Source organism: Heterocephalus glaber, unplaced genomic scaffold, assembly GCF_053883595.1.
Source record: "Heterocephalus glaber isolate CG9 unplaced genomic scaffold, H.glaber_assembly_v1.0 deba00001547, whole genome shotgun sequence".
Classification (NCBI taxonomy): Eukaryota; Metazoa; Chordata; class Mammalia; order Rodentia; family Bathyergidae; genus Heterocephalus; species Heterocephalus glaber.
In genome coordinates, this window is record NW_028258340.1 from 1601767 (window position 1) to 1624678 (window position 22912).

The following is a 22912-nucleotide window of genomic DNA, read 5'->3' on the forward strand; positions in this document are numbered from 1 at the left end:
GGGGCTGGCAAACTATGGTGGGCCCCTGAACCAAATCCAACCCACTACCTGATTTGTAAAGTTTTATTGGCATCTACTGTCCTCATTCATTAGTATGCTATCTGTGGCTGCTTTCACACTACTGTGCCAAAGCTGAGGAGATGTGATGGCGATCTAAGCCTAAACTGTTTACTACCTGGCCCTTTCCCAGGAAAATTCTTACCCAGCCCTGATTTAGATGCTTGAAGAAATCCAGTTTTAAAATAGGGTGTAAAAATAATGGCAACAGATTTTTGAGATGGTTTAATGTGCCATAGGGTTAAGAGAAATGCTTGCAATTTGACCTCTGCCTAGGATTCCTTCTGGCCTGCAGTAATCTAATAGGCTTTGAAAGCCCTGAAGAGGTCATCTCTGAATGTTGACAACATCAAGCTATAAGATTGAGGCAAATAAACGTTAACACTGAGCTCAATGCTTCTGACTAGATAATTGCTAAAATTGTTGAACCCAATTTAGTTTCCTTCAGAGTCTATGTATTGCTTTGTATGGAGGCTAGCTTTTACTTGAACCATGCAATTGAACTACATCCTAAATCTGCCTAACAAAACAAAATAAATCCTGACATTAGCATGACTCCAGAGTCATTTAATTGCATAATTTATAAAAATACCATATACAATTTCAAAGCAAAATTCTGTTTCAATTCATTATGATTCTTCCACCCCAGGGAGAAAAATTGTTTATCAAAACCTGGTTTGAGGTTGAAGGAAAGCAGGAAGAGTCATGTTTAAAACAGTATTACCCAGACTGTTTATTTACTGTTAAGTAATTTAATCAAGATAGACAGGACTGCATATTATTCACTTATTCACGTTGATATTTTTGTCCAGACATCTGTTGATGTGAAATGGAACCAAATCCCATCTTGTCTTTGTTGTAAGCTTTGTTGAAATGGCTCCAGCAGAGGCAGGTTCAGCCTGGGAACTGAAGCTCTTCCGATTTTATGGCCATAAATATCCACATTGAACTGTCACTTCGGCTCCACCAATGTGTCTGTCATTATTTAACAGCTCAGGATATTCCTGTCCAGCAGAATTGCACAGCGGTTGGTACCAAGTCAAGTCCCAGTCTCTGACAGTGTGATAGATGGCCTCCGCAGTGCTGCTGCTCCTGTGCTGGCGCAGCATGCTGAGTGCCCCAGTTCATGGGAACTGACCTGGAAGGGAAGGAACAAAGGACATTTGAACTTCAGACCACAGAAATCCATATACAGAAAGTCTGTTGAACCCTGGTGATGTAAACGATAGTCTCCCTTGTCCAAGCTTTATTATCCAGTGCTAGAAATCTGTACTGAATCTGAATCTATCATTTCTGGTTTGGGAAGATGGGTCGGGAGAAAATGTGACTCAAGAGGTGTTTAATGAGGTAAGACAGGAAAATGATTGAGGTCTCTCTAACCATATGCCTAGGCTTTAAGCAGCTGCCCTTGTGGGGTGCCTGTTGAGAGCAAAGAGAGCTCTCTGGGACCTGCTGGGTAGAAGAGAGGGGGAAACTGGCATTGAGCTGTACGTTTAGGTACCAACCACATAGCCATCCATTCTTCATTTGTCTGCCAGTTCATGTATGCAAAATAAGTCATGCCAACAAGAGTCAACTCTTCTATAAAACTGAAGCTGTATATAAGCAGCCTGTCCAGCTTTCTACCTTTATGGCACTTGAACTTTTTCTTCTTCCATTTATATACATTGCGTGTGTCACTTTCAAGATTATTAAAAATGTACAGTAAAGACTCATACTAAGCAAAGTAAAACTAATTTTATAAATGTCATGAGGCCTTTCTGCTAGTACAGGTTATTTATATAAAAGAGCCACCATGTTAATTTAGTTTCATAAAAACCAGTTTCCAAGTGGGCTGACTTCTGGTTCTAGACAAGATAAAGCAGATGCATTTCTTATTCCTCCCACAAAATGTAACTAAAAATCCCAACATGGTATATAAAACAAAGAAGACTCTTAAGGGTATAGAGAAGAAGGCACACTGATGAGGAACCTTGGGAACTGAAGAATGACCTGGCCAGAAACCACGGTCAAAGATAAAAGGAAACCCCAGAAAAGCCTGTTATCTCTAGCCAAAGGAAAACAAAAAAGGTCAGCTTAAAAAGACAGAAACCAAGCACCACAGGAAAAAGCACCCTTTCTGTTAACACAGATCTAGTGGAAAGTCAGAGCTTTTTTAGACTGCCACCCTGACCTGGCAGTAACCAGGTGGTGTGCCCCTTTCTCCACCACTGTGCTGTGGAGGCCTGCTAAAAGAGAAGATTTAAATAAGACTCAGAGATTCCTAACATGACTGTCCCCCAAATGTCCAGGATTCAATAAAACAAACACTTGTCAAACCAAGGACTAGGAAAATTTTAACTTAAATGAGAAAAGATAACTGACACAAGTAAGCTGTGCTAAGTTACATATGTATAACCCAAAGGAACCAACAGAATTAACATTCAAAAGAGAGACTCAGAAACACTGCAGATAGATAAAATTCTAAAAATGTTCAGGTAATAGGCAGGAAAGGGAAACAGAAGAACAAAGAATGGGGAACAACAAATCAAGTTTTAAAATGGCAGACTTCAGCCCTAAAATATCAATAATCATTATATAGCTTAAATACACTAAGAGATTGCCAGAATGGATTTTTGCAGTGCTGAGGACTAATCCTGTGCCTTGTGCATGCTAGGCAAGCATTCTACCACAAAGCTATATCCTCAACCCTGGAGTGGATTTAAATATTACCTAACCATATGCTGTCTATAAGAAATTCATTTCAGATACAATTACAGGTAGGCTGAAAGTAAAAAGATGGAAAATATACACATTAATCAAAAGAAAATAATAGTTATAGTAAAATCATAAGACTTCAAGAAAATTACAGGGAAAAAGGACACTACATAATGGTAAAAGGGTTAATCCATTAAGGCATAGCAAACCTAAACATGTACATAGCAAATAGGAGAGCTAATTTTCCAAAGCAAATCTGATAGAATAGGAAGGAAAAATAGACAAAGCCACATTGATAATTGGAAACTTTCAACAACTTTTCTCAACAACTGATAGACCTATCAGATGAAAAATCAACAAAGATATAAAATAACTGAATAATATCATCAACTAACATGATTGAATTGACATATATTGAACACTCTACCCAATCATAGTAAAATTCATATTCAAGTGCACATAGAATATTCACAACACAGACCATATCCTAGTTCACAAAACCTGAAAAAATGTAAGAGAACTGATATAATAGAGCATGTTCTCTAATCATAATGGAGTCAAACTACAAATCAGAAACTGGAAACAGTTTTACATGATCATAGCAGCTCATGCAGAAAAGGCATTTGACAAAATTTAACATCCATTCAAGATAAAAATTCTCAGCAAGCTAGGAATAAAAGGGAACTACTTCTTCAACTTGATAAAAGACATTTACATAAACCTACATCTGCCAGAATCCTTTATGGTGAAAAACTGAATTATTTCCTCTTTAGGGGAAAGTTATGAAAAACATCATGCAGGAACAAGGGAAAGACAGATATTCTCCATTCTTATTCAGCATAATACTGGAACACCTAGACATGCAATAAGGCAAGAAAAGAAAACATACTGATTGGAAAGGAGAAAATAAAACTGTCCCTATTTTCAGATGATATAATTATATATGTAGAAAATATACAGAATGTACCAAAAACCTAGAACTATTAAGTGAATTCAGCAACTTTTCAGTATATTAGGTCAATGTTTTAAAAACTATGTTACATATACTAGAAATGGATAAGTTAACACCAAGCTTTAAAAGTCATACTATTAGGCAGACATGATGTATAATCTCAGCACTTGGGAAGCTCAGATAGGAGGATCACCTATGTAGCCTGAGCTACATAGTGAGTTCAAGTCCATCCTGGACTTACAGCAAGACCCTGCCTCAAAAAAAACAAACAAAAACAATTCATACTATATACAATAACTAAAATGAAATATCTAGGTGTAAGTCAGGTAAAGGATTTTTGTGCTGAAAGCTACAAAATACCAACAAATCTATATCCATAGATATAGATACAAACAAGATCTATATCCATAGACAGACATACCATGTTCATGAACTACAGGACTCAAGATAGTAAAGATATCAATTTTCCCCAAACTGATTTAGATATTTGTGATGGTTAAGGTAGACTGGGGGCTGGGAATTTAGCTCAGTGGTTTTGCCGCCTGCTGCGCAAGCGCAAGGACCCGAGTTTGATCCCTGGTTAAGGTAGACTGGGCCGGGGATTTAGCTCAGTGGCACCGTGCCTGCCTCATAACTGCAAGGTCCTGAGTTCAATCCCAGGTACTGCAAAAAATAAAAATAAAAAAGGTAGACTGTCATCTTGATTGGCTTGGGATCCTCCCAGAGGATTGGAGCACCCTTCTGGGTGTGTCACACTGTAGAGACATGACCTTGGAGTCTATCTCTGGTCCCTTGCCCCTTCCTCTGCTGTTTCCCTGCTATGCTTTCTGGCTACCATGAAATAAGCAAATCTGCTTCACCACACCTTTCTGCCATGATGTTTCTGGATTAACATTAACATGGACTGAATCCTCTGAAACTATGAGACAAGTTAAACTTCTCCTTTAAGTTGTGGGTATTGGGTATTGTGTCCCACTGATGGGAAAGCTGACTAATACAATGTTTAACAAGATTTCCATCAAATTCCATCAATTTTTGTAGATACGGACAAGCTTGCTCTACTCTTTTTATGGAAAGGGAAAGAATAAAATAGGAAAAAATCATTGTATCTAGTCAAAGCAGTGTGGTATTGGTGAAAGGATAGACTTCTAAATCCATGGAGCAGAAAGAGAATGTAGTAATAGACCCACATGGGTATGGCTAACTGATTTTTGACAAAGGTACAAAAGCAATTCACTGGAATAACAGTCTTTTCAACAAATGGTGCTGAAGCAGTTAGACATCCATAGGCAAGAGTAATATTTGACCTAAATCTCACACTTTATACAAAAATTAACTTTAAAATAATTATAGGATTAAATGCAAGTATATATAAGCTTATCCTATAAATTATAAGTAAAAGAAAAATATAAAACTTTCACAAGAAAAAATGGAATAAAATCTGTGGAACTCACAAAATGAAAAAAATTGATAGATTAGATTCCATAAAAATTAACTTTTGCTTTTAAAAAACTTTCATAAGAGGATAAAAAGACAAGACACAGACTGGGAAAATATTTGGAACATATTTGATAAATGACTTGTATTTAGAATATATAAATAACTCTCAAAACTAAAAAGTAAAAAACAATCCAGTTAAAAATGGGCAAAACGTCTGAGCCAACATTTCACCAAAGAGGCAATATAGAGGGCACATGAGCACATGAAACATGTTCAGCATCACTAACCATTAGGAAAATTCAAACTAAAACTACATTAGTATCACTACATATCTATTGATACAGCTAAAATATTAACATGGGGACAGAACCAACTGCTGGTGAGGATGCACAGAAACTTGACCTCTCGTATATTTCTGGTGGGAATGTTGAAAGGGTACAGCCACTCTAGAAAACAGTGTGGTACTTTCTTATAAAACTAAACATGCACTTACACATGATCCAGCAACTGTACTCCTGGGCATTCATCCCAGATAAATGAAAATTTATGTCTGCACAAAAACCTGTATGTGAATATTTATAATGGCTTTATTTGAAACAGCCAAAAACTAAAACTAAATGTCTTTCAATGGATGAATGGTTAAACTGTGTTACACTGATGCCATTAAATATTACTCAGTAAAAAAAAGAAACAAGTAACTTGGATGAATCTGCAGAGAATTATACTGAATGAAAAAACCAACCTAAAAAGATTACATATGTATGATTCCATTTATATAACGTATGTGTGTGTGTGTGTGTGTGTGTGTGTGTGTGTGTGTGTCTATGATATAGTGGGGGGTTGAGGCCAGGGCTTTCACACTGAGTTACACCCCCGGACCTTTTCTAATTTTTTTATTTTGAGATAGGGTCTTGCTAAGATGATAAATTGCCCTGGCTGGGCTCTAACTTAAATCCTCCTGCTCAGCCTCCCAGAAGGATTACAGGTAGATAACATTCTTGAAAAAACACAAGTATAAAGATGGAGAGCAAATTAGTGTTTTCCAGGGAAAGGGATAGGATGGGGTGGCATGTGTGACTACAACAAGGTAGCACAACAGAATTTCTTTGTGCTGATAGAATGGTTCTGTGTCTTCACGGTATTTTCACACTTCTATATATGATAATATTACACAGATCTCTGTATACACATACACACAAAATAAGTGCATGTAAACACATCTGAAATGGATTAAGGTCTGTAGATTCCACCAATGTCATTTTTTGGTGTTGATATTAATCTACATAACAGATGTCCATTTGGGCTGAGAATAGTACCACAGTCTTGTAATCCCAGCATTATGAGAAGCTGAGGCAGGAAGACCGAACGTTCAGCCCAGCCTGGACAACTCAATGAGACCCTGTCTCAAAAAAAAATCTTTTAAAGTCTGGTGATGTAGCTCACTGCAAAGGCCCTGCTTTCAATCCCCAATACCTTAAAAAAAAAGTCCCTTTGAGGGAACCTAGATGAAGGCTATATTGGACCTGCCTGGGCTGTTTTTGCAACGTTTGGTGAATCTATAATTATTTCACAGTAAAAAGTGAAGAAAAAATTTCCTCTGTCACTGTTGTTCTTTGTGTGATGTGTTCAGCTCTTCACTTGGGTTGTTTTACAGACCTGGAAATGAGCTTGGCAGTAACTCTGAGTGGTTTTGTCAATGACTAACCAAGTGCTAAATGTTGCCAGGTCAGATCCTGTTTCTGATAAACATTAACAGAAAATACTATCAGCCCAAGCTCTGGACCATACACTCTTTTATACTCTTTGCATCCTTTTATTAAATGTTGTCTTAATTTTTTTTTACCTGAAAAGCTACTTTTCTTTTCGAGTTTTATGTGTGTGTGTGTGTGGTTCTGGGCATCGAACCCAAAGCCTCCTGCATGCTAGATACATACGGTAGCACTGATCTAAACTCCAGAGCCTCAAGTTCAAATGTTTGATCAAATCATTGGCAGTTCAAGGTAGGAGAGGAGAGATGGGGAAGCTAGGGAATTTGCACAGGTGGCAACCTCACAAAGGCTCTTTCCACATGCTAGGAATGAGTTTTTATGCTCCTGTGGTAGTCTCTAGTTCTTAATGTTACTGAACATGTCAGGAATGCTCAGATAGCTTCCAGTTCTGACTTAAACCTTTGATACAGGGGAAATAAATGTAACTCCCATCCTGATAGATGTCAGATACACTGACTTCGTGTTCCCCAAAATCTAAGAATGAATTCTAACGAACAATGGGGTTAAGAACAGGAAAATTGTATTGAGAGATAGCTCCTGAGAGGCAGGAGAGGACCTGAAAGTGGTTACCAATGAGACCACTTTTCAAAGGAAGTTTCATAGAGCAAAATCATGAGTTGGGTACAAAATTACAAGTTGGGTACAACGTGGGTCAAAGCTATGACCAACCAAAAAGATTACAAGTATAGCCACTTAGGTAATTGTGATCCAATGGGGAAGCAGGTCACATAGCAAGTGTACATGGAAAGAACAAAGACCTTTTTAGGAGGGGATGGATTAAGAGGTTTTGGTCACCTATCTTGGGTGACTGATGTCTATCTAAACTTTATTGGACCAGGTGATACTACTTATCTTATCCTTTGGGGAGGTATGTAGGCCTGGTCATTCTGTCTTTGTCTTGAGGCCTGGCCTCCAACAGATGCGCCTCCAGCCACAGTTGTAATATGTTGTCATCCTCTGTACTGACTCCCTCAAGGGCCTAGCCCTCCCTGACTACCTATAATATTTCTACCTAATTTAGCTGTCTATAATACTTTCATGGGGTCTAAAGCCCCAAGTAGACCCTAAATTAGTGGTGGTGAACCAATGGCACATGTGCCACAGTGGGCTGTTTGTACCACTGAAAGCTCTAAAAGGTTCTCCATCACTGCCCTAAATCAACCATCAGCTATTTTCCTACTATTCCTCAATATTTCTGCTTGTGCTTAAACCATAAACATATCCATGAATTCTTAGCGTGATCTTTTCCCAAAACCTCTAAGCCCTCAGTCTCTCAGCTACAGGATTATGAATTTCATTTGATTCAGACTCCAACTCTTAGCATTATTGGTCCTGCTCATATAGAGCAGTGAAATACACAACTTTAGGTACATACCATATTTAAAACTCAGTACTAGGGCCGGGGATTTAGCTCAGTGGTTCTGCCGCCTGCTTCACAAGCGCAAGGTCCCAAGAGGAGTTTGATCCCGGATACCAAAAAAAAAGAAGAAAACTCAATACTGGGCACAGTGGTTCACACCCATAATCTCAACACTCTGGGAGGCTGAGGCAGGAGGTTCACATGGTCAAGCCCAGACTGTGCTACTTAGTGAGAACCTGTCTCCAAAAAGGGGGGTGGGGTGGGGAGGGGGCTAAGCACAAAGACCCTGGGTTAAAAACAAAAAACAAGGGCTGGGGATTTAGCTCACTGGTTCTACCGCCTGCCTAGCAAGGCAAGGTCTTGAGTTTGATCCCCAGTACAAACCCCCCCCCCAAAAAAAAACCCAAACATAACCAAACTCAATTTATCTGTCAGCTAGTGACCAGGTAGCTTTTTTTTCCCAGCTGCTATATGTTTTATAATTCAGAATTGTTAGGCTGGTAGCCTTCTTGGTTAAAACTATTTCTACTTACCCAGAGTCTGGGAAGAATGAAAACACTGGCTACTGCCTGAAACAAGCGTGGTTCCTCTGTTTATTCCTAAATTGGAATTATTTAAACACATATCCTGTATGATAAGAGAAAATAAACAGTAAAGCTGCCAGTGCAATTAATTTCAAGAGTCATAGGGAGTTCTGTATATTACTGTTTTGTGTGGTTTTTTTTTTTTTTGGTACCGGGGATTGAACTCAGGACCTTGTGCTTGCGAGGCAGGCGCTGGAACCACTGAGCTAAATCCCCGGCCCTGTATGTTACTGTTTTGAGAAGCCTCTATAAAGAAAAAGAGGGCCGGCGATTTAGCTCAGTGGTTCCTCTGCCTGTCTTGCAAGCGCAAGGTCCCAAGTTCCATCCCTGGTACCAAAAAAAAAAAAAAACAAAGATAAGAAAAAGATTTTTTAAAAAATACGTGGCACTGAAATGTGAGGTCATTGGTGAATACTCAAATAAATCACAATTTTCCATTCGCTAAAAAACCCATTGTTTAAAGATTCAGTCATATTCCAATGAGTTGGGTGTATTTTAGCTCCCTTGTTACAGCTCCCCTGAGTGTTTAAATTACCAGCCAGGGCCTAAATACAGCTCAATGACCTACTAATAGCCTTTGCCATCAAAGGGAAACTTCACTGTGGGTTCACCAAGGTTTCTCTTGCCTGGACTGCACCCATTTGGCTTGACTGTGGCACCCCTGGCTACAACAGAAAAACTCAGGAAGACACACTCAGCATTTTAATCATACTTTTTTCAACCTTTGAAGCCAGGGTGGGGGAGGGGAAATCCACTTCCTGCTGGCTTTAAAGTTTGAGAACAGAAGGTTCAACCAACTGCACTTGCTGCTCTGCCTCTCTCGGTGGCCTTCCAAGTGCATCTTTGCATAGGTCCATCATTTCTTCTTTAGCTTCCCCTCCCTTCAGAGTTTTTCTGGGTCTCACATCCGGAAGGTACTTGCCTTTGCCTCAGACCCCACTGTATCTTGTCCCCCCTGTGCCAGGTGCAGAGCCCTGGGTTGACCACCAAAAGTTACTTCATCATTGCTAAAAGTTGGTGCTGGCACTTAGCACTTCAGCCAGGAGAGGTGATGTTTCTGGATAATTCACAGTGGATCCCTGATTCTGGGGCTGGGTTACTTTCCAGTTCATAGTCACAGCCTTCCTCCAGGACCACCCCAGAAAGGTTCTGTAACCTTTTCAGTGGTGGTGTGTTCTTGTGGGATCTTCTCCCAGCACAACTGGAACCACCCTCTGGGCGATGTTAACTTCTAGGCTTATCTGTTAAACCAGGTTTAGCTTTCTTAACCTTCCTGTTTTCACTTCAAATCAGTGAAACACACTGCCAAAGAAAACGGAAATGACTGACAGTGTTGAAGACAATAGGGCCATTAAGTTGCTTTGTTATAAGGGAGCTGCCTAGGGGTAAGGGTAAAATAATCCTTGAAATAGAGCAGTGTGGAAGCACTAGCATTCCCTTACCGTGACTCTAAAACAAAAAATAATAGGAAATAGTTAGTTTGCTAATAAACCACACCCCTAAATAGCCTGGAAATATAAACAACATAAACATTATCAATAATTTCCAGATAATTTTCAATCTGGAAAATTAAGTGGCAGTGACAGGGGATGCTGATTACACTGCACTAGTCAGTAACAGTTTCAATCCTATTTAGTTTGAAACAACTCTCAGGTTAAAAAATGGACCAAGTCAAAATATAACAAAAACAGACAAAATATGTGCTTCGGGAGTAGAGGGTAAAACTAGCAGGGCAGCCACTGGCCAGGATGGGCAACCCCAGAGAGTGTCTGGGCAGACCTACACTCTGTTGTCCCAGCCACTGTGGGAGGAATTCAGAGTAAAATCTCAGTCCACGTGAGTCGTTCAAGCCCACTGTCAGCCAGCACCCAAATTAAATGGTCATTCTATTTCCTCAGCAGAATAGAATGAAATAACATGTCTCCCATTTTATGATACTCAACTAAAATATAGCCCAACTAAAAATTTCCTAAATTTTTGAGCTCACTTGAGAACAAATGAATGCACATCAAACCAGTATTAATAAAACTGGGCATTATTATGTTCAATTTTTATGTTTTTATGTATCAGTTTTAAAAAAATAAAACTGGTAAACAGCCAAGCTGGCCTAGTTGGCTTTTGTTTTTTCCCTTACATTGAGCTATTTTGAGATAAAATTTTAGTTGGTATACATGATTGCTTTTGTGAGTGAAGTTGCTCCCAACTCCAATAAAGGAACTAAGCTGGTATTCAGACAGGCTGCCTACAGATTTTTGTCACCCACACAGTGGGTATGGGGAGGTTTGAGAGGGCATAGGAGTGAGAGGTAACTGGAGCTTACTTAGACCTGCAATTTAGGCAGCCATTTGGTCCCCACAGGGACTATCTGCCAAGTGAGTGCCCGAAAGGAGCACTGGGGCTCTCCTGCCAACTCATACTCTGCCTTCCACGGGCTTTCACATTCCTGGGTTAGGGTGTCTAGTCAGTGTGGTCGGAGGTGCAGCCAGTATCTCACCCTGTGGAGTGAGGCAATATGTTTGTCCCACCCTGTTCGAGCCTTTTCATGCCCCTGAACAAGAGCAGGTTTGGGCAGGTATAGGACACTAGATCTCATAAGCAGGTCCTCCCCTTGGCTTCTAGGACCTTTGCAGATTGCCATACCTAAAATCAAGACATGGATATTTTCTGAGCTCAAAACATTTGCTTTTCCTCTTTCTTGAGAAATAAAAAGATAAATTTTCAAAGGAATTCTGTAACGCAAAGGATTTTGATATTCTTTGGGGAAGTGTTTATTTTCTGCTAACCATCTCCTATTTATAAAAAGGTCTTTATTGTCATTATTTTAATTGCACATATTTATGGAGTATGGTGTGATAATTCGATGTATGTATACACTGTGTAATGATTAAATGATGGTACTAAACACGTAATACTTGTATACATTCATGGAGTACAGTGTGATATTTCAATACATATATACTGATCAATTCAGGGTAATAACACTTTCATCTCCTTGCAATTTCTAGTAACAGTGGGGAAGAGGAAGGTAGCAGAAAGACAACAAAGTATCAATTTGAGGAATCTGAAAAAATGTATTGTTTTTTTTATTACATCCATATTGGTGATATTTTTTACTGCAACAAGAGATTTCTACTTTATACAGGCATGGTAGTGCATTCCTGTAATCCCAGCACAGGAAGCTGAGGTAGGCGGATCACCAGGAGTTTGAGGCTAGCCTGGGCTACATAGTGAGCCTTAACTACATAGTGAGACCCTGTCTCTAAATAAAAATAAAATCTGTGTATTTAACATACACCAGCCCTTGGAGGGTCACAAGGAAGTCCTATTTTTAAAATATGTTGATTTTAGTATTTTTGGCTTACCATTCCTGTAATCTGTCTGGGGCAGTCAAGAGCCCTTTTGGATCAAATCTGGTCTTAGTCATGGGAAAAGTGACCTCGAAGCTCTGAGACATTCTTTCATAATGTCCACCTTATCTGTGTGGAATGACTTCTGTAATTAGCCTCTCAGTTCCCTCCTGGGGCTGCTCCAAACTTTCCTCACTTCATCATCTTTAATAAAGAACTCAGGGTCCCCACCCTAGATGCATTCCTCGCAACTTACAAAGGTCCCTGTGATGTTCTATGGCAGGGCAGAACCACATGCTTCAGACCTGCAGTTAGCAGCCCTTGGGATACCATGCTCTAAGGATGTTAAACAACAGCAGTCTCTGGAAGCACCTGCCGGATCTGGGGTGGTTTTTTGTTTTGTTCTGTTCTGTTTTGTTTGGCAGTACTGGGGATGGAAACTTGTGCAAGCCTGGCAACACTCTATCCCAGACTCTACCTGACAGCTACATCTCAGCTCTAGACTTGAGGCTTACTGGCCTAGAGACTAGCCTGTGTCTTCCAGGTGCCTTTAAATCCTCTTGTCTTAAGGTAATGCTTCACAGAAGTGGCTTTGATACCATAAGCAAAAATGTGTTTACCTCAGTGGGTATTTTCAGAATGTGACTCTACAAGAAAGTCCTTGCTGCTCCTTTCTATTTCAGAGGTGAAAGGGGTAGTCTTCTGGCTCCAAACATAGTTTGTGATAAAGTCAAATGTGGTGGTCTTTCACAGCCTCTTTCACAGCCTCTTCTGAATATAAAAACATTCACCATCAGCCAATGCTCTTATTTATTCTCAGCATCCAGTAGGATGGTCTTTAATATAAACAAGGCCAGCTGCAGAAAACGTCAGCCCTGGCCACTGGCATGGTGCCCTGGGGAATGGCGAGGGGCGGGGGGGGGGGCAGGAAGCAAAGCTGAAGAATTCTAATTCTCATGAAGACATCATTGAGCTCTGCAACATTTTTCCAATTGAAATGGCTTCCTGTTCAGCTCCCAAACAGTTCTCCACTTCCCAGTGTTCTTGAACTTGGGCCAGGGCTGCTTCTTAGTCCCTACTGTTCTTATTCTATACTACACTTGAGCAGAAACATTTCTTTCAGTAGAGCAAGTTCCTTCAGTTCCATTCTGGAGCAAGAGGATGGGGAAGCAGGAGACCCCAGGGAGGGAGGGAGGGAGACGGAGTTGTTTATTAGTCACCTTGTTTGGCTGGAATGTCAGACACAAAAAAGCAAGGCCAGCTTAGTTTCTTTAGTTTACTCTTTTTTGGACTTTCTCATGCTAAGAGGCATATTGAAGAATTTTAGCTGTTTGTAAATATTTTTAAAAGCATCACACCCAAGCCTTTATGTTACATTTGTATTCACAGAAAGAAACTCTCAGCCCCAGATTGAAAAAAAAAAGAAAGAAAGAAGAGAAAACTCCGAGAAAACCTTCTCAATTCTGTCCCTGAAACTTCAAGGGGCTAGGGGTGTGGTAGAGCACTTGCAAGGCCCTGGGTGCCATTCCCAGCGCACGGTTGGGGGGACTGCATATGGGCACTTCCACACCAACCCCAGTGAGATCACAGAAAGGATTCTCAGGAGCACAGAGAAAATGTATAAAAAGTTATTTTATTTAAAACCAGCCAAATTTCCTCAGTGCTAATGTCCCCAAGTCACTGATGTTCAAGTCAATCATCCTTGTGCAATAATCCAGTGCAACAGTTCTGAACAAGGCCATCCTGAGCAAGAAATTTGCCAAAACCTGGTGTCATGTGGAAATGTGGTTTTACAAGGGGATACCAATTTTGTAGCAAAATGTACGTATATTCAAAATGTCCTTCAAAATGTCACAAAAATGACACCCTCCAAATAGATGTGGACTGCGGAAGGGCTAAGAAGTTCGTTTCATTTTGGCACCCTAGTTACTACAACCCAAGGTGTGAGGCAATCATTCACGTTGAAATGAACTATAAGGTCAGAGAGAGCCAGGGTGCACACAAAAAGGATCTCTCATCCATCAGACTAGCCAAGATGAGAAAACCAAGAAAAATCCAGGTTGCTGAAAGTCTGAGAAACAGACACTTGAAGAAACCACTGGTGGGCGTGAAAGTTGGAATGATTTTGAAGAATTTTACCTCTTAAAATGTAAAGAGCATACACCTTTTGGTACATAAGGCCACTTTACTATAGTAAATTTCTGACAGATATACTCACGCATATGCAAAGATAGCATAAATTTGTTACTCAAAATGCAGTGAAATACAGCAAAACCCTTCAGCGATCTAAATGTCCTAAAGTCTGGAGGTAAGAACTATGTAGATGCGTAATAATACATTTCTACAATGAAATACAGTATAGCCACTAAAAAATGAGATGATACAGGAAGATTTCAAAAGCCTTAAGTTAAAAAAAGGACAATATTCACTTATGTATATAAAAAGCAATATATTTCAGTTTGAATTTGCATAAAAGTTTCTAGACACACACCACAAGAAATGTAGTGGTCACTTGTAGGAACTGAGACTGGCAGTTTTATACCTTTCTACACTGTTTAACTCTTTTTACCACCTGCTTACATTATTTCTACAAATTTTAAAGACACTACTTTAAAAATAAAAAGAACCTGATTTTAATCCTCTTGTTGTGTAATCCTTAACAACTTACCTAACCTCTGAGCTTCTTTCATCATCCTTAAAATGTGGTTTCTAGGGCCGGGGATTTAGCTCAGTGGTACTGCGTCTGTCTGCCTCGAAAGCGCAAGGTCCTGAATTCTATCCCTGGTACCAGGGGGGAAAAAATGTGGATTCTATCTACCACACAGAGCTGAGGACTGAAATATTATGCATCAATTGAATGCAAAATATAGGTGCTCAATAAATGTCACCTCCCATTAGCACCAAGAAACCTTAGAAATCTTCCTATTCATTCTCCTTTTTGTTTTTATGGATTTCGTTTGACTGTTTTTGCAGTATTGGGAATGGAACCCAGGGCCTCATACATGTTAGGCAAGCACTCGAAGACTGGGCCAAACTCTTAGTCCCCAACCACTTATACTTACTCAAGGAGTGACCAGAAGACCCACACCCCGAGGCCTGGGTTCCTGTGTCCTAATATAAAAACTGACTCCGTAGGAACCAAGAAATAACCAGTACTTTCAGTCGACACCTCACCTTGGAGTACCAGCCTCCTCCCCTGCCTCAGTCTCCAGATTTGATGAGTCTTGACTTCCTAAGCACCAAAGTCCACCATCAACTGAAGAGTCCTGCCAGGAAAGGCAGGCCCAAGGGGGAGTGTTGAGGATGTCTGGATCAAAGGCAGCACTAACCTCACAAGGGGCAATAATGATTTGGACATGGATGTGATTTAGAAAACTGTTCACACCCTCCTGCAGCTCCATCACTCAGACAGCTATCTATGTGCACGCGTGTGTGCACATACAGACAGACAAGAGACAGACACACACACACAGCAACAGCAGCAGCAGCCTAACTTCTAGCTCTCTAGCTCAAACACAGAACCCAGGTTGATTTGCTATTGAGAGTGTGAGCAAATTTTGTTGAATGAGAAATTCTATATAGGGCAATGTTTCCTAATGTCTGTTCTTTAGCAGTCTTTAAGGCACAGACTGTATTTTTCAGCAATATTTATACATAAACCTGCACCTTTGATTAAGATGAAATATTTTCAAAGTGGGTTATTAGGGATTTGGTGGTGGCTGGTCATTTTGTTTTCTGTTTGGACAATTTTCTTAGAAAGAAAGTTTCTTGATTGTTGGGGCACAAGTTACAGGGTACTTGCCTCTTTTCCTCATTTCTTTCAAAGGGTGCACAGATCTTGTCAAGAAAAACACCAAAGTATCCTGGGCTGTGGCTCAGTGGTACAGTGCATACATGAGGCCCTTGTTTCTATCTCCAGCACCAAAATAAATAAAACGCCTATAGGGATGAAATTTTGAGTCCTATCAAGGGTGGAATTCAAAAGAAGACATTCTGAAAAGGACAGGACAGCACATCAGTCTGTTTAGAACAGCAGGGAATGATCCTGTACATACAATGACATACCCTTATATAAGGAGCCACAGACAAAGCATTTAACATCTTGTGACAAGGTGACAAAGGAACCTGAGTATAATTTTCCTTTCCACAGTAATGCCCTAAATCTGCTTGGCACTTCATAATTTCAAGTTCTTTTCACATAAATAATGGTGGTAGATGGTTTTCTGCTCATCAACAGCCCTTGATTCCCCATGCTGATCTTGCTCCAGTGCCACTGCTTGGCCCAGGGGATGAATCACTGATTGGTCCAAGCTAGTGGTTTTCAGCTTTGGCTGTACAACTGGAATCACCCTACCTCACTCCAGACAATTAAATCAGAATTTTCTGGACTGTGAGTGTAGCTCAGTGGTAGAGCACTTGCCTAGCATATGCAAGGCCCTGGGTTCCATCCCCAGCATTACACAAAAAGAAAAAAAATAAAAAGCTCCAGGGGTGGAGCACAGGTACTACCATGTTTTAAAAGAATGCTCCTAAGGTGAATGTACACCAATAGTTCCCCTATTACCCATGGGTTTACTTTCTGAGGTTTTAGTTATCCAGCCAAAAACAGTCCAAATATATTGACAGAAAACTGCAGAAATAATTGCTAAGTTTTATATTGCTGTTCTGATGAAATTTCATGCAGTCCTGCTTCATCCTTCCTGGCTTATAAATCATCCCTTCACCCAGTGTATCCACACTGTACATACTACCTGCTCTCTGGCAGCTGAAAGATTATATTCATGTAATTCTATTATAATATATTGTTTTAATTTCCTATTTTATTATGATTCATCTTTTACAGTGCCTAATTTATAAATTAAACTTTATCATAGGTGTGTGTGTATAAAAAACAATATAATAGGGTTTAGTACTATCTGTGGTTTCAGGGATCCACGGGGGCTCTGAGAACATATTCCCCAGGATAAGGACCGGGTTAGGGTAGGAGAGACACTGCTGTAATTTTCAAGGGCTGAGATCTACTGGTCTAAGCCAATCAGGATGCTCCCATTTCCTTTTTGCCAATTATTGGGCTAGGGCAGGCCATGAGACTCAGTTCTAGCCAGTGAGACATAAAAGGAAGTCAGCTGGGGTAGAGGTTTCTGGGAAAGGTTTTCATAAGGAGATTAAAGGAAAAAGCATTGCATAAGAGGATACCTCTCCACCCCTTACCCACTAACCACCTTTCTTCCTTTCTGCATTTTAACAACCCTGTGTAAAAGTCTTGATGCAGATGTGATGCTTAGAGCTGTGGCTACTATCTTCTGACAATGGGGACATGAGCTACTAGTAAAAGGCAAGAAGATGTAAAAGAAAGAGCCTGGGTCCTTGATAACTTGGTTTAGGATTCTGCACACCCTGGTCAGTCCTGAGAAAAGCTCACCTACTCCTTCCCTGATAAATTCTGGCTATCAGGTATGGATCATTCAGCAGTTACTCAGGTTAATTCACATGCAACCTCTCATCAATGCTGAGCCAAGGACATGCATGCTCAGGTGTTCTGCAGGGAAGATGGCTGTAGGTACTGTCAGTAGCTCAGGGATATTTTATTTGTTCATAGTTGGGAACTGTGGTGGCTAATTAATTAATTTTCAACTTGAGTGGGAATGCCCAGCTGAAATGAGTCAGCATGGTTCAGGCGTGAAATACCCATTTAAGGATTGTTGTTAGAACAGTATAAAAGGAGAAGGGGGTGATTTCAGTTGATTTTCCTTGGAAGAGCTTTAGGTGTTCTCTTCAGAGGAGCTCCATTCCTCGCCTTCGCCAAGGGTGGCTGTTGTTTTCTTTGGAGGAGCTCCAGTCCTCGCCTTGAGCATTGTCTTCTGACTTTTGGCACTGCTTCTTCAGCTTTCAGCACCACCTTTTTGGCTGGCCAGCACAGACTCTCTAGCCTCCAGTACTGGCCCTCAGGCTTTCCAGCACAAAACCTTCAGTCTTCTATTGCAGATTCCTCGGCCTCCTGACATGAACTCGTATGGGACACTGCCATGGGCTCTAGACCTTCTGCTGGACTCTCCAGATCTCTAGCTTGCAGACAGATCTCTTGCACTCTTCTACATTTGACTCTGTGGGTGGATATAGCTAACCTTGTAAATTTTCTGTGTCCTGCATTAAGTATGTTTCTCTTGCAAATACTGACTACAACAGGAACATATTAGTAATGAAACTAAGTGTGTTTTGCACCCCAAACTAACCTGTAAGGCCAGCTGGGGTACCAAAGTTGCTGCCAGGGGATGCAAGGGGGGCCAGGCAGCGCAAGTACAATGGAGAGATTATGGGCTCTGGAACCTAACACTGAGCACTGTTCCACCCTCACTAGCCCAGGGAGACTTTAGGCAAGTTACTTTTCTGAGTCTCAGGTTTCTCATATGTAAATTGGTATAAATACTCATATAGGTACAATGCTTAATGTAATGCATGGCATAAAGTCCTATAAGGATCTATTCTCTTCTTTTCCTTTCTCTTTCCTAGAGTGTGATAAACGTTTGGAAAACTTATTAGTGGATCAGTAAAATAATCTTCCTAGGAACCAGGAATACAAACATTTTAATAACTACTAGTTAGTAGGAAGAGCCCAATATGGGAGGAAGGGCTCAATCACCAGTTTGGAAGAGCTTAAAACTTGCACCCAGATGTCCCTACAAAGGAAGCCCCACTGGACTTCTAAACAGTGGCATCGGTGTCTTCCCACATAGTCACTGTCAGGAGCAAAGACTTGCACTTCCTAGAGGGCAGAATCCATGTCCTCTACCCTTCTCTCCATTCTCTTTATTACCTCATCCCAGCCAGCATTCAATACATGTTAGTAAAAATGTTGGGGGGCAAAAAAAGATTTTGGGAGATTGTCATAAAACCATAAAATGTTGCAGCATTTGCCTTGGGGTGGAGCTCCTGCGGCCTGTGAAAGCGGATTAGGGACCATTATGTTCCATCTGTAAATACAGACTTAGCAGATGAAAGGATGTTTTTGTTACTATGTGACACTTTACTCTGTGCTTTACTTTCTTCCACTCTGGAAATCAGGAAAGAACACAGACTTCCTAGCAATTACAGAAAATGATCAACAAAACCACTTGATTACTGGGAGAAAAATCAGCCAGCTTCCAAAATCACTCTGAAACCCAAGCTCTATTAACAACAAAATCCGTCTTCATTAACATCTTCAACCTTTGTCCCAGAACACATCCCAGGGGTATGCTGAATTACACTACAAAATAATGAATGGAAATTTAAGTCAGTTCTGCCCACCCAGCACTGCTTTTCCTCCTCTGGTCTGCACAGTGCAGAAAGGGGCACCCTTCCAACTTACACAAAGTTCAGGGAAATGCATTGCCATGCTGGTAACAGGACTCCTGTGGTCATCTTTATGCAGAACAAACTCTTCCCTCAGCCCAACGTTAGATGCCACTTTAGCATCTTCAGATATATACTACAGAGAAAGAGCAAAAAAGAGGGAGTGACTTTTTATAAACTGCTACTGCCCATCTAAGGTCCCATCACTCAAATGGATGGAGTAGAGTAGGGGAAACAGCCCTGAAGTCTTGCTGGTACTAATGGAAGTTGACCATGAAGCCTTTGTCACCTGATGCAAAAGGGATATGGTCAAATATCCTACAAACACCAGCCCCTGGGAGAGGGGTAGGGAAAGAGAGGGAAGGACAGGGGCACACATGAGCTAGGGGACAGCAAACTTTATTCTACCTCATTATACCAGGGCTCAAGACACATAAATGTACAAAAACTATTCCAAGAGCTGCCTGACTATGCCTGCATGCTTGGTACTCTGGAGGAAAGCCCTGTAGCCTTGGCATAAGAGAGACAGAAAACAATATGAAACAGGAAGATAAGGAATAGGTTGGGTTAAGGTGTTGATACCTTCCACCTAACCTTGCTCTTGGTTTTCTCTGCCAAACAAACAACATGATAAAAAGTTGCCCCATAGGACAAACTGGCATGAAGATAGCTTCATAACCATCAACCTCAAAGAGTTCCCCTAAATCCTATTCTCTTCACAGCAAAACTTTCATTTTGACTATTTCAGACTTTCTCTACTGTCCTCTGATCTTCGATACTTCCCACTTCATAAAAGGGACTAGGAGCGGGGAGACCTGGGCTCTCTCTGCCTCAACTACAAGCTATACTTAAACATCCTCTCTTGTCTCAGAGTCCTTCTCTGAGGAGGTAGGTGTCTAAGGGGGTGAACCCGGTAAATCAGGACCTGATCTGATAGCCTAGGATTCCAGAGCTCACTGTCCCCCCTCCACATCCCTCCGTGGGCCATTTCAGGCTCCCAGAAGACCTTTCCTATACTCTGCCCTGCCTGGGGGCACCTTACCGGATTCACCTGAGAGCAGGCCTTGAGGGGTTACAGGGTGCCTTCGACCTCCGTCTCCTGTGGCGTCTCCCTTCTCATGGGCGGCTCCGCGTCGCCCTCCTCTCCGCTGCGAGGGTAGGCCAGGAGACGCATGGCTGGAGCGCAGGCGGCCTCCACCTGGCGCACCTGCTCTCGGCTCAGGCGCTCGCGCCAGGCGTGCACAGCCTCCCGGGCGTCGCGTGAGGACAGGTGGAAGGGCCGGTCCGCGCCGTAGGCCGCGCCGCGCGTCATGTTGAGCGCGAAGGCGTCCAGCGCGGCGAGCGCGCGCAGCCCGGAAAAACGCAGCACCCGGCGCAGCTGGGTGCGCGGCTGCCGCACCAGGTCCTCGTAGCGCAGCCTCAGGTAGCGGCGCCGCAGCCAGGTAGGAGCACCGCGCGCAAAAATCAGGTCACGCAGCCAAGCCTCGCAGATGACTTCTAGGGCGCCGGTCAGGAAGAAATCGGCCCGGGGGGCGGCGGGCAGTGCGCGGGACTGGCCCCCGGGGCGGACGCCCACGCCGTGAGCCAGCAGCACGCGATGGAAGCGGTCGCCCCTCTGGCGGGTGCGCAGCACCTGGATGCTCTCGCGCAGCAGCCCCTGCCTGGACTTCAGGCGCGAGTTGTGCACCGCTCTCGGGTCTCTGAAAAGCTGCACCACCTTCAGGTTGAGCCCGGGGTCACGCAGCAGGGGAACCAGCACGCCCAGGTCGAGCAGGCGCACATCCTTGATGACCACCACCGGGTACTTGCGGCACTCGTCCTCTAGTGCGCGTAGCGCCACGGGCGGGCAGCTGCGTTCACAGGCGGCGTCCTCGACGAGCCCTACCTCGGCGCGGGCACGGGGCGCGCCGGGGCACAGCGGTGGTGAGCAGATGACCTTGTTGGTCCGCCAGCGGAACAGGGCGGCCGTAGTGAGATTGGCTGCGTCCGGGGCTCGCGCGGCGGGATCCCCCGGCGGCGCGTACAGTCCCAGCACGGAGAAGTCGCAGCGGAAGAGAGAACGCAGCATATCTCGCAGCGCGCCCTGCAGGCTCTCGGCGTCTCCCGGGTACAGTGCCTGCCATAGATGCCACATGGGCTCGTACAAATAAAAAACGTCTGGGTGCTGGTTAAAGAGCTCACCCAGGAAGGACGAGCCCGTGCGCCAGGTGGCATGCACGTAGATGTGTTGCTTCTCGCGAGCCGGTGCCTCCCGGACGGCACTGAGGTTGCCTGGGGACTGGCCAGTGCTCCCTTCAGCGGCGGCCCGCGCCTCCGCGCCCCGCTCACGTTCTCCCGCCGCCGCCGCCTCCAGGCTCCACACTCCTAGGCTGCGCTGCAGGCCCGGGCAGTGTCCAACACCCTTGTCCCGGTCGCGACCGCCGTCCAGTACTGAGGGGACAAGCAGCAACATCAGTGTGTACAGCACCAACAATAGCGCGAACTTACAGTACTCTCGGCGCCGCCGCCGCCGGCCCTTCATCTTTCACGGACCCTCCAGAGCGGGCCGGGCGCCTGTCCTTTCCTCTAGCTCAGAAATTCCGTCCGGACTCCGCTCGTCCTGCCTCTCTGGGCCCCTCCGCCGGGAGGAGCGGAGCTGCCCGGGCTGTGCATCCACAAGGGTAAACTTGGGAAGGCAGTAGTGCTAGTAAGTGACGGCGCCCCTACCCTTTAGACTTAGCCTCTAGAGAGACGCCTATTGGCCGGCTTCGCGGCCGCCCGCCCCGCCTTCACCACAGTGCTTCTCCCCGCCTGTCTATCCTCCCAGTTCGCTCTTTGCTCTGCTAGATCTGGGCCGGCCTGCCGCCGGCTGGGGACAATGAGCCAGACCCCGCCTTTTCCCATCCTCTCCATAATAAAGTTAAGTCTTCATTATGGGAGGGGCTCGTGTGTACGGAACGACCGAGTGGCGGGATGTGGACCCCTCCCGGAGAACTCCACTGCCCCGTTTTACGTCTTCTGCCTGGCCATCTCTGCCCTAGGCAGATAACCACTCGCCAGAATCTACATCCAGCGCCCGCGTCAGCCCTAGAGTGGGTGTTACTGAGTTATTTTACTGAGAACTCAACTAAGATAAAAATACACAATTGTACATTGCTTGATGGTCTCAGGGGATTTGGAAGCACTATTGGATTCACACAGCACATTTAATAAACAAAATTAGCCTTCGTGAGAGTCTAAGTGATGTCTTCCTTAGGATTTTGCCAGCTGAGGTCCCTTCACGTTTCACAGACACTCTGAGGCTCGATTTGTAAAATGAGATTAGTTTTTAGTGCCTATATACCTCCTGGGGTTGTGAGATTGGGAGTTGTTGCCACAGTATAACCCACACCTCT

The 22912-nt window shown here is 43.1% G+C and overlaps 1 protein-coding gene across 6 annotated transcripts; it reads right to left on the reverse strand.

The window, feature by feature from the left end:
* Window positions 1-765: 765 nt before the first annotated feature.
* Chst7 (carbohydrate sulfotransferase 7) lies at window positions 766-22739 on the reverse strand. 6 transcript variants are annotated; one of them, XR_002391413.2, is made up of 3 exons: window positions 20590-22739; window positions 19555-19674; window positions 766-1195 (listed from the first exon to the last, which is right to left on the reverse strand). XR_002391413.2 is itself a non-coding variant. In XM_004871551.3 (2 exons), the coding sequence occupies exon 1, from the start codon at window positions 22057-22059 to the stop codon at window positions 20611-20613; it is 1449 nt and encodes a 482-aa protein (XP_004871608.1). In that variant the 5' UTR covers window positions 22060-22739; the 3' UTR covers window positions 766-1195; window positions 20590-20610. The 6 variants fall into 6 exon arrangements, 2 of the variants coding, with proteins under 2 accessions (XP_004871608.1, XP_004871607.1); XR_002391411.2 differs by having other exon boundaries at window positions 20581-22739; XR_002391414.2 differs by lacking the exon at window positions 766-1195 and adding an exon at window positions 13824-19452.
* Window positions 22740-22912: the final 173 nt, after the last annotated feature.

Bases quoted from the DNA above. Each gene is read 5' to 3' on its own strand.
- Chst7 (XM_004871551.3), bottom strand. From the start codon at position 22,059: ATGAAGGGCCGGCGGCGGCGGCGCCGAGAGTACTGTAAGTTCGCGCTA.